Source organism: Marmota monax, unplaced genomic scaffold (genome assembly GCF_021218885.2).
Source record: "Marmota monax isolate L192 unplaced genomic scaffold, Marmota_monax_Labrador192_F-V1.1 WCK01_AAM20220418_F8-fsc00103, whole genome shotgun sequence".
Classification (NCBI taxonomy): Eukaryota; Metazoa; Chordata; class Mammalia; order Rodentia; family Sciuridae; genus Marmota; species Marmota monax.
Window position 1 is genome coordinate 4964419 of NW_026694286.1, and position 12801 is coordinate 4977219.

Genomic DNA, 12801 nt, shown 5'->3' on the forward strand with positions numbered 1-12801 from the left:
AAGGATATTTTTCCACATGTGCCTGGAGTGACGAGCAAAAGTCACAGAAAACTTGTAATATGTAGTAATTTTAAGGCACAGTTGTGAATTTTTTAAATATTTTTTTTTAGTTGTTGATGGGCCTTTATTTTATTCATTTATTTATATGTGGTGCTGAGAATCAAACCCAGTGCCTCACACATGCTAGGAAAGAGATCTACCACTGAGCCAGAATACCAGCCCCAGTTGTGACTTTTATCATACAACAGATGTTCATTATTTGTAATAATTTCTTGAAACATCTGGAATACATACTTCTAAATCCAAAATCTATGTGAAAGGATGAGTCACAGGTTTGTCTCCTAAGATGATTCCCAACTTTGGGAGTCATTTAAGGTGACTGACCTTAGTAAAAGCATTCATCTTATTTCACACCAGATCCAATGTTCTCAAGGGCTTACTTAATGATTAATTGGTGTTTAGATTTTGTTTGGGTGGGGGTACTGGGATTGAATACAGGGGTGCTTAACCCCTAAGGCACATTCCTAGCCTTTTTTTTTTTTAATTTTGAGACAGTGTCTCTCTAAGTGGCTTTGGGCCTTGCTAAGTTGCTGAGGCTGGCTTTGAACTTGTGATCCTCCTGTCTCAGTCTTCTGAGCCACTGGGATTATAGTTATGTATCACCCTGCCTGGCTTAATTTTTAATTTTAATTTGTCCAGAATATTTTAGGTTAGTATTTGTAATAGCTTTTCTAAAATGGAGAAGATTTTGTCACCAAACCAAAACCTCCTCCATAGCATGCTGAAGTAAGACATCCCCAAGTGACCATGCCCCATCATGTGGCTCCGTAGAGCAGGTTTTCATGCTTACCAGGATAGCCACCAACATAGATGGGATTGTTGGTGTCGGCCGAGGTGGACTGGGTGTGTGGACTTTCAGCACTGACTGTATTCCCATCCACTGTCAGAATGACCCGGTGTTTGCTTTTGTTAGCTTGAAGCATGTGCCATCTTCCATCGCAGAGTGTCTTGGCAGCTCTGGGCTCGTAAGTGGCTGTTATCCTACCAGCACCGTTGTTGACATGAAACAAGAGCTGAAGAAAACCAACGTTGTGGTGAGATTTTCCAAGTTTAAGGAACACAGGACATTTGTACAAAAATGCTCTTGGAGAGGATAAAGTCATAGGAGTATGTTCAAAGGAGGACTGACCATGAGAAATAATGGTGTTAAAAAAATAGCCTCCTTGAGGACTCACACACTATTCTGTTCCCCAAAAGGGTAAAACAGGACTCATACACTGTCCTGTTCCTCCATGGTAACAAGCTAGAGCCACACTGTGCCCTGGGACTAGTGCCCCACTTTCAGGGCACTAGGGGACATTTTCAGGAATTAACAGGCCTACAGAGGCTGTCAGTTGATAACAGCTATGTGGGAACATTTACTAACTCCCCCTGACAAACTGTAGGTAGATGTTTTATAACAGTGAAAAGCCAACAACAGTAAATCTCAGCTCTGCAAACAATGGAGTTGTTATGGGTTGATTGATGTCCAAAATTCATACACTGAAAGTCTCCCTCCAAATGAGACTATATTTGGAAATGGAGGCTTTAAAGGGTGATTAAGTTAAAATGAGATCACTAAGGTAAGACCTTGAGAAGATACACACAGAGGTAAGACCATGAGAAGACCCAGGGAGAAGACAGACAGCTATAAACTAAGGAGAGAGGACCTCAGAAGCAATCAATCCTACTGGCATCTTGGTCTCACACTTGCAGTCTCCAAAACAATGGGAAAATCAATTTTTGAAGCCCAAGCAGACTTGGAAAGGAGGAAAGAATTTGAAGTATATTGCTGCAAGGTTCTTATGCTATCTATGAAGCCACTCAGTATTACTTCAAGGTAGGCCTCGACAAATTAAAGATGTATTTTATAAACCTTGGGAAACCACTAAGAAAAGTTTTAAAAGAACAATAAGCAATAAGTCAATGACAGAAGTAAAATATACAATGCAATAAAAAAGTACATTTTTTGAACCTATTGCACTTCTGATAAGTGTTTTTAGATGCCATATAAAAATGTGCAAATAGATACAAAGTTTTTAAACTTCTTTTAAAGTATAGATAAGGGGAAAAGGTGGCTATAAAGTGTAGGGGTTCTCTGTTTGGGATTGGGGTCTCTAAAAAACTTTGTGATTGTGGCATGTTTGGTGGCTAGGAAGTTTCTGTGCAAAGGTACAGAATTCCTGGCTGCTGGAAACTTCCATAGAAAAGACATGGGATGCCTGGCCGCTGTAGCAATGTTCTTCACCAGGGTTTCGACCTTGATCTTAGGTACATAACTCCTGGGAATAAAGGAATTTGCTTGCTTGATAATTACAATGTTTCACCAAGCTCAGGTGCTCCTGGATCTGCCTGCCTAACAGTAACTTCAGACAATGAACTTTCTTGAGAGCTACACAAAGCTCCTAACATTACATATTGTAACTGTAAACTGTAACTGAAAAATAAGCAATCTCACTGATACTCCAGACAATAATGTAGTTATGGTGCTAATGACCTAACGTAACCTATAGGCATAAATAAATGTGGCCACTTGGAGAAAGGCCCACTCTACCTCCTTCCCTGCCTCTGCACCTTGTCTCGATGTATCACCCTTTATTATTATTATTCCTCACAATAAACTGCAGCATAGAGAGGCAGCAAAAATGATATAGAGGCAGTTTTGTTTTGACACGAAATAAGAGGACAGGGGGAGATGAAGACAAGGGTTAGAAAGGACTTTCCCAGGCCATCCCCACTCCCACTGTAGGATAGACTAGAGACCAAAATCCCAGTGGAGAGTCGGTTAGGGAACACTAGAAATAGCCAGATAAGTCTGGGGGCAACTAAAACAGGAGAAAATTCCAGCATATTACTCCTTCAACAATATGATTTGGGGAATTACAGGAGGGAAGATGGCGGCGAGGGGAGTGCATTACCCCCGTGTGCTGCTTCACTGTGTGGGAGTATGACAAGTCAGGACGGCTAAAGGATATCTTGTTAGGAATTTCCAGCAATAGTGGGGTGCGCCGGAACCTGGAGGAAGGATTTACATCGCATGAGGATCGGCTACGGGGACTCAAACGCGAGAGGTTTGTCGCACGGAGGGTAACACTGCTTATTCAGCAAATCGCCCCGCGGCTAGAGTCTGCAAGGCGCGCTGGGATAGAGACGCAGGGTTACAGCGCTGCAGTTTCTGCCAGACGCGCAAGCACCGCACTCAGGGCTGAATTCTGGGTTCGAGACGGGGAAGGAAGCGGTCCATCTCGGTTCTCCACACCGGTCAGACCACAGAGGAGGCCAGCAGCCACCATGTTGGTAAACTGACGTCACCACACCTGTTTTTGACTGACCGCAGCTCATTCAGCCATAGAACAGGTAATTTCAGGCTGCAATTCGCCTGCGGCTTGCAGACAGATTGCTAGGGTTCAGCGCCTGGGGGCTTCTTAAAATCTGATCTTATCAGAGTGAACACGGAGCGCGGGGCGGCCGAGTCCCGGCTCCCGGAACCGTCCCGGAACCGCCCTGGCTCCGGGCTGCGGAGCCTGCGGAGGCTGCTTCTTGGACCCTGCTAATATCAGAGCAAACACGAAACACCAAGAAGCCGAATTCCAGCTCCCGGAACTGAGCCCGCGGGGACTGCTTCTTGGAGCTTACACTTATAGGAGCTTACACCGAGCACAGAGCGGCCGAGTTCCGGCTCCCGGAACCGTCCCGGAACCGCCCTGGCTCAGGGCTGCGGAGCCCGCGGAGGCTGCTTCTTGGACCCTGCTACTATCAGAGCATACACCAAGCACTAAGCGGCCGAATTCCGGCTCCCGGAACTGAGCCCGCGGGGGCTGCTTCTTGGAGCCTACACTTATAGGAGCTTACACCGAGCACGGAGCGGCCGAGTTCCGGCTCCCGGAACTTCCCTGGACCGGGGCTAGGAGCCCGCGGAAACTGCGTCTCGGTCCGGGTCCTGCTGAGGGCAGGTCAGGACTCACCCATTGCTTGGGTTGCCTGGCAAGGGGAACGAAATGCTGCCATTCGCATAGGATACCAACATGGCAGAGATCTGATGTCAGCAGAAAGCGGTGGAGGAGAGATCTTCATCAATACCAGCGGTGACATAAGCAGTTGGTCTCCTGGTAAGGGGGGTGAGGCTCAGTCACCCGAGTCTCCTCAATTTGTCCTCGAGCCAGAGGGAAGGAGCCGGGCCGCCGCCAGCCCCTGGAGCAGGCCCAGCGGCTCGCCAGCGTGGTGACCGCGTGACCCCAATTGGAGAGGGGGCGGAGCGGAGCCGCCACCCGCACCCGCAAGGTGGGCAGACCCGCAACCCAGTGGTACATGGGCGTGGTAGGAGGGGCAGGGCAGAGCCGCCCTTCGCGCTTGCAAGGTAAACAGACCTGTGACAGCCTGGCGGGTCAGGCCCAGTGGCCTGCCAGTGTGGTACACACGTCACCCCAACTCGAGTAGGGGCAGAGCAGATCCTTATCCCACGCCCGGATCAGGCCCTGCCGGTGTGGTGGTCACGTGACCCCAATTGGAGTGGGGGTGGAGCGGAACCGCCACCCGTGCCCGCAGGGTGAGCAGACCAGTGATCAACCTGCAGATCAGGCCCAGGGGTCCGCAGGCATGGTAGGAGGGGCAGGGCAGATCCGCCGCCCGCGCCTTCAAGGTAGGCAGACCTACAACAGACCGGCGGATCAGGCCCAGGAGCCTGCCGGCGGGGTACAAACACCACCCTAATTGGAGTAGTGACAGAGCAGAGTCGCCTCCCTTGCCAGGAACAGACCCAGCATCCTGCAGGCGGGGTAGTCACGACACCCCAATTGGAGTAGGGGCAAAGCAGAGCCTCCACCCGTGCCCGAAAGGTGGGCAGATCTGCGACCGACCAGCGGGACAGGCCCAGTGGCCTGCTGGTACGACAGACACGTCACCCCAATTGGAGTAGGGGCAGAACAGAGCCGCCACCAGCTCCCAGAACAGGCCCAGTGACCTGCCGGCGTGGTAGCCACGACACCCCAATTGGAATAAGGAGAGAGCAGAGCCGCCGCCCGCACCTGCAGGAAAGATACGCAAGCAGTATGAAAAGACAAGGAAAGAAAGGACCACAAGCAATGCAGGTCAACGCAACTTTAGAAGAGGTAACAGCTGCAGCAGATGGAATGTCAGATAAAGAATTCAGGATATACATGCTTCAGATGATCTGGAGTATCAAGGAAGACATTAAACAGCAAAATCAGACAATGAAAGATCACTTCGACAACGAATTACGCAAACAAATCCAGGAAGCAAAGGATCAGCTATACAGGGAGATAGAGGTTATAAAAAACAAGCAATCAGAAATCCTAGAAATGCAGGAAGCAATAAACCAACTTAAAAACTCAATGGAGAATACTACCAACAGAGTAGAACACTTAGAAGATAGAACATCAGACAATGAAGACAAAGTATTTCAACTGGAAAAGAACATAGACAGCTCAGCAAGACTGTTAAGAAACCATGAGCAGAACATCCAAGAAATATGGGATAACATTAAGAGACCAAACTTAAGAGTCATTGGGATACAGGAAGGTACAGAGCTCCAAACCAAAGGAATGAGCAGTCTATTCAATGAAATAATACAAGAAAACTTCCCAGACTTGAAGAATGAGACAGAATCCCAAATCCTAGAAGACTACAGGACGCCGAATGTGCAAAATCATAAGAGATCCACACCTAGACACATTATAATGAAGATGCCCAACATACAGAATAAGGAGAGAATTTTAAAAGCTACAAGAGAAAGGAAGCAGATTACATTTAGGGGCAAGCCAATCAGGATAACAGCTGATCTTTCAACACAGACTCTGAAAGCTAGAAGATCCTGGAATAACATATTTCAAACACTGAAAGATAATGGGTTCCAACCAAGAATTGTGTATCCAGCGAAATTAAGCTTCAGGATGGAGAATGAAATTAAAACCTTCCACGATAAACAAAAGTTTAAAGAATTCGCAGCTAGAAAACCATCTCTTCAAAACATCCTAGCCAAAGTATTACAGGAAGAGGAAATGGAAAATAACAATGAAAACCAACAGTGGGAGGTAGGACAGTAAAGGGGGGGGGAAACAATCAAAGAGGAAAACAAACAATGTTTAGTAACAGAAATAAACAAATATGGCTGGAAGAACAACCCATATCTCAATAATAACCCTAAATGTTAATGGCTTAAACTCACCAATTAAGAGACACAGGCTAGTAGAATGGATCACAAAACAAGACCCAACAATATGCTGCCTACAGGAGACGCATTTGATAGGAAAAGACATACATAGGCTGAAGGTGAAAGGTTGGGAAAAATCATATCACTCATATGGACTTCGGAAACAAGCAGGCGTGTCCATACTCATATCAAATAAAATAGATTTCAAGCCAAAGTTAATCAAAAGAGATAAAGAGGGACACTACATACTGCTTAAGGGAACCATACACCAACAAGACATAACAATCATAAATATTTATGCCCCAAACAATGGTGCAGCTATGTTCGTCAAACAAACTCTTCTCAAGTTCAAGAGTCTAATAGACCACCACACCATAATCATGGGAGACTTCAACACACCTCTCTCGCCACTGGACAGATCTTCCAAACAAAAGTTGAATAAGGAAACTATAGAACTCAATAACACTATTAATAACCTAGACCTAATTGACATATATAGAGTATACCACCCAACATCAAGCAGTTACACTTTTTTCTCAGCAGCACATGGATCCTTCTCAAAAATAGATCATATATTATGTCACAGGGCAACTCTTAGACAATATAAAGGAGTAGAGATATTACCATGCATCTTATCTGATCATAATGGAATGAAACTGAAAATCAACGATAAAAGAAGGAAGGAAAAAGCATACATCAATTGGAGAATGAACAATAGGTTACTGAATGATCAATGGGTTATAGAAGACATCAAGGAGGAAATTAAAAAATTCTTAGAGATAAATGAAAACACAGACACAACATATCGGAATCTATGGGACACATTGAAAGCAGTTCTAAGAGGAAAATTCATTGCTTGGAGTTCATTCCTTAAAAAAAGAAAAAACCAACAAATAAATGATCTCATACTTCATCTCAAAATCCTTGAAAAAGAAGAGCAAAACAACAGCAAAAGAAGTAGAAGGCAAGAAATAATTAAAATCAGAGCTGAAATTAATGAAATCGAAACAAAAGAAACAATTGAAAAAATTGACAAAACTAAAAGTTGGTTCTTTGAAAAAATAAACAAAATCGACAGATCCTTAGCGATGCTAGTGAAGAGAAGAAGAGAGAGAACTCAAATTACTAGCATACGGGATGAAAAAGGCAATATCACAACAGACACTTCAGAAATACAGAAGATAATCAAAAACTATTTTGAATCCTTATACTCCAATAAATTAGAAGATAGTGAAGGCATAGATAAATTTCTTAAGTCATATGATCTGCCCAGATTGAGTCAGGAGGATATAGAAAACCTAAACAGACCAATATCAATTGAGGAGATAGAAGAAACCATCAAAAGACTACCAACTAAGAAAAGCCCAGGTCCCGATGGGTATACAGCAGAATTTTACAAAACCTTTAAAGAAGAACTAATACCAATACTTTTCAAGCTACTTCAGGAAATAGAAAAGGAGGGAGAACTTCCAAATTCATTCTATGAGGCCAACATCACCCTGATACCTAAACCAGACAAAGACACTTCAAAGAAAGAAAACTACAGACCAATATCTCTAATGAACCTAGATGCAAAAATCCTCAATAAAATTCTGGCGAATCGGATACAAAAACATATCAAAAAAATTGTACACCATGATCAAGTAGGATTCATCCCTGGGATGCAAGGCTGGTTCAATATACGGAAATCAATAAATGTTATTCACCACATCAATAGACTTAAAAATAAGAACCATATGATCATCTCGATAGATGCGGAAAAAGCATTTGACAAAGTACAGCATCCCTTTATGTTCAAAACTCTAGAAAAACTAGGGATAACAGGAACATACCTCAATATTGTAAAAGCAATCTATGCTAAGCCTCAGGCTAGCATTATTCTGAATGGAGAAAAACTGAAGGCATTCCCTCTAAAATCTGGAACAAGACAGGGATGCCCTCTCTCTCCACTTCTCTTCAACATAGTTCTCGAAACACTGGCCAGAGCAATTAGACAGACGAAAGAAATTAAAGGCATAAAAATAGGAAAAGAAGAAATTAAATTATCACTATTTGCAGATGATATGATTCTATATCTAGCAGACCCAAAAGGCTCTACAAAGAAACTATTAGAGCTAATAAATGAATTCAGCAAAGTGGCAGGATTTAAAATCAACACGCATAAATCAAAGGCATTCCTGTATATCAGCGACAAATCCTCTGAAATGGAAATGAGGACAACCACTCCATTCAAAATATCTTCAAAAAAAATAAAATACTTGGGAATCAACCTAACAAAAGAGGTGAAAGACTTATACAATGAAAACTACAGAACCCTAAAGAGAGAAATAGAAGAAGATCTTAGAAGATGGAAAAATATACCCTGTTCATGGATAGGCAGAACTAACATCATCAAAATGGCGATATTACCAAAAGTTCTCTATAGGTTTAATGCAATGCCAATCAAAATCCCAATGGCATTTCTTGTAGAAATAGAGAAAGCAATCATGAAATTCATATGGAAAAATAAAAGACCCAGAATAGCAAAAACAATGCTAAGCAAGAAGTGTGAATCAGGCGGTATAGCGATACCAGACTTCAAACTATACTACAGAGCAATAGTAACAAAAACAGCATGGTACTGGTACCAAAACAGGCGTGTGGACCAATGGTACAGAATAGAGGACACAGAAACCAATCCACAAAACTACAACTATCTTATATTTGATAAAGGGGCTAAAAGCATGCAATGGAGGAAGGATAGCATCTTCAACAAATGGTGCTGGGAAAACTGGAAATCCATATGCAACAAAATGAAACTGAATCCCTTTCTCTCGCCATGCACAAAAGTGAATTCAAAATGGATCAAGGAACTTGATATCAAATCAGAGACGCGCCGTCTGATAGAAGAAAAAGTTGGCTACGATCTACAGTCGGTGGGGTCGGGCTCCAAATTCCTCAATAGGACACCCATAGCACAAAAGTTAATAACTAGAATCAACAAATGGGACTTACTCAAACTAAGAAGTTTTTTCTCAGCAAAAGAAACAATGAGAGGTAAATAGGGAGCCTACATCCTGGGAACAAATCTTTACTCCTCACACTTCAGATAGAGCCCTAATATCCAGAGTATACAAAGAACTCAAAAAATTAGACAATAAGAGAACAAACAACCCAATCAACAAATGGGCCAAGGACCTGAACAGACACTTCACAGAGGAGGACATACAGTCAATCAACAAGTACATGGAAAAATGCTCACCATCTCTAGCAGTCAGAGAAATGCAAATCAAAACCACCCTAAGATACCATCTCACTCCAGTAAGATTGGCAGCCATTAGGAAGTCAAACAACAACAAGTGCTGGCGAGGATGTGGGGAAAAGGGTACACTTGTACATTGCTGGTGGGACTGCAGATTGGTGCAGCCAATTTGGAAAGCAGTATGGAGATTTCTTGGAAAGCTGGGAATGGAGCCACCATTTGACCCAGCTATTCCCCTTCTTGGTCTATTCCCTAAAGACCTAAAAAGAGCATGCTACAGGGACACTGCTACATCGATGTTCATAGCAGCACAGTTCACAATAGCAAGACTGTGGAACCAACCTAGATGCCCTTCAATAGACGAATGGATAAAAAAAATGTGGCATTTATACACAATGGAGTATTACTCTGCATTAAAAAATGACAAAATCATAGAATTTACAGGGAAATGGATGGCATTAGAGCAGATTATGCTAAGTGAAGCTAGCCAATCCCTAAAAAACAAATGCCAAATGTCTTCTTTGATATAAGGAAAGTAACTAAGAACAGAGTAGGGACGAAGAACAGGAGAAGAAGATTAACATTTAACAGGGATGAGAGGTGGGAGGGAAAGGGAGAGAGAAGGTAAATTGCACGGTAATGGAAGGAGACCCTCAGGGTTATACAGTGGAGGGGGTAGAGAGAGAGGAGGGGAGGGGAGGGGAGAGGTGGGGAGGGGGGAGGGTGGATGAGGGGAAAGGCAGCGGAGCACAACAGACACTAGTATGGCAATTTGTAAATCAATGGATGTGTAACTGATGTGAATCTGCAATCTGTGTATGGGGTGAAGGTGGGAGTTCATAACCCACTAGAATCAAAGTGTGGAATATGATATGTCAAGAAATTTGTAATGTTTTGAACAACCCACAATAAAAAATTAAAAAAACAAACAAACAAAAAAAAAAACAATATGATTTGGGTACAGTGCAGCAGAAATGGTGGCAGATGCATTTAGGTAGAGAAAGGACATGAGAGACTAACCATCCCTGGTTCCCTGGGGCCTAGGTATGGCCTGGCAGAAATTCCCAAGTTCTCATATGTCCCTGGGGAAAGATGGAAAGTGGCTAAATGTGAAATGACATCAGTGACTGTGACAACAGGTATTGGAAGCCTGGTCACCAGGGACGCTGGTCAAGCACTCCAGGAACAATGGTAAAATTGAGATCCTAAACCATTCCCTAGTTGAGTGCAGGGAGCACAGTGGCTGCCACCTCAAGACCAGGAGTGTGAGCTACACCTCAACTACTGCCAGGGAGAGAGTCACAGAAAACAGAAGGACCATCCGGCTCCCCTGACCCCCGCTCCCGGTCCCCCACAGCTTCCTATGCCCAGAAAGCCCATAGGGGAGAGGAAGGGGAGTGAGCACTGGGAGCAACTCTAGAAGAGGCAGAAGAGATGAGAGTACTGTAAATGGTTGAGTTCATTTTGTTCCCAGCAAGAGGGGAACATGAGAGGCTGAGAGACAAGAGCAGAAGACTTAGGGAAAAATATTTTTAGCATCAAAAAAATCAGATTACAGTACATCTATCCAACCGATGGAATGATACTTTGCTATGATGCATGAACTGTTAATGCACACAATCTAGAAGAAATCAGGCTAAGAAAGCCAAGGTCAAGGGGATGCATGAATTCCTACATGAATTCATTTATATAGCACTTAAAAAATAACAGAGATAGACAACAGGTTAGTGGTTGCCAGGGGTCAGGGATGTGGGGCAGTGGCTGTGGCTATGAAGAGGTAGCTATGGGAGCCTTGTGACAGTACAATGAAGTGTCTTGCTTGTGGTGATGGTGATGGTTGTGTGACTCATGTGTGAACCACAAGCCACATACACACACACACACACGTTTACCTGTATAACTGGTATAACCGCACAAGCTCTGTGGCTTGCACGGGTGTTGATGTCTTGGTTTTAATGTGGCCCTACAGTTATGCACCATGCTACCCTGGGGGGCCCTGGGTGAAGGGTGCATAGGGACCTCCCTGTACACTTCATTGCAACTTCATATGAATCTGTAATTATTTCTAAGTGAAAAATTGAAAAACTATTAGAAGGGTCAGGGCATCAGATTGGCACTTACTTCAGGTAAAGCTCAGGGGGAAGAAAGTTCTTCATGTTGTAGTTGCAGTTATACAATAGTTTAATTTCAAACATATAAAATAAATTATTTTAAAACAGCTTTTTAGGATTATCTGTTTTTAAAAATATTAGTGGAGCCTTTCTTAATTTCATTAATGAAGTGGGTAATGGGAAGTTCGGATCTGTTTGTTTCTCAGCTGCTCTGTCTCTGACCCTGGGAGGCAGGGCGACCCCATCAATATGAAGTACCTACCTTGCCACTGACAATCTCTAGGCCAATGGCATCCACTTTGGCACTGCTGATCCCCAGGAGGACACCATTTTCTGAGGAGGTACGAAACTCGAGTGTGATGTTTAAATCTGACCGGACTCTATAGCCTTCTTTGACTGAAAAACACAAGGACAGTACTGAGTCAGGGTTGAGTTCTGTGGGGCCTCGCCTGGCTCAGGCTAAGAGGTGCAGACAGGGCTGGCTGTGCATCTGGCCTGCTGACTTAGGGTCAGGATCTGGCTCCAGCTCCTCCTCGTTATCCAGCTTCTTCCCCACCAGCAAGTCACTCTCACCCAACCCTTTGGGATTGCGCTTTCTCATCTATAAGAGGAAATACTGCTTTTAAAGAAGACTCGCAGTCAGCTGTGACAAGTCAGAACAGAGCTCAAGCAGGCAATCCTTCATCCACCGCATGGGAGCATGTGGCACTGTCCCCTATGGACACATCTGTCTGTGGCAGTCTTTCCCATATGCTGTTGGGGCTTGAGTCCTGTATCCTTTCTTCATTATATTTCCAGGCTCTATCCTTAGTACCAGGTCTATCATCATTGACTGAGTACATGAGACTCTAAACTAGGATTTATAAAAGTGCAGATTGAATTGAATGATTAAAAAAAAAATAAGAAACCAAACCAGGAATATTAGCAATTACAGGCAGTGTCACCATGCTGGAGGCTGAAGGAAAAATGGGAGCACATCTTGTTACCAGTGCCTGGCAGTCAGGGTCCCAGGTGAGCTGAAATCATGGAGGGGCTCCTGAGCCTCAGAGGTGACAGGAAGCACTAAGTGAAGTTATACTCCCTTCCCCCTCCCTATCCAAACTCCTGCTACAACCCCTGGGCACTGAGGATCTAGATATTTCATGTAGCTGATTTTTAATTCAAAGGCCTTTATTAACTCGGGACAGTAAATGTGCTTTATGGCTACTTGGTGAGAGTATGGGGAAGCCAGTACCCGCTGT

General features: G+C 43.8%; 1 protein-coding gene across 1 annotated transcript in view; it reads right to left on the reverse strand.

Moving 5' to 3' along the window:
- Lama1 (laminin subunit alpha 1) overlaps positions 1–12801 on the reverse strand; it is a 165121-nt gene that overhangs the window by 450 nt on the left and 151870 nt on the right. The window contains exons 61-62 of the mRNA XM_046467487.2: positions 11823–11956; positions 851–1073 (exon numbers count right to left, since the gene is read on the reverse strand). Of these exons, the coding sequence (XP_046323443.1) occupies positions 851–1073; positions 11823–11956 (357 nt within the window). The remainder of the gene's footprint in view (positions 1–850; positions 1074–11822; positions 11957–12801) is intronic.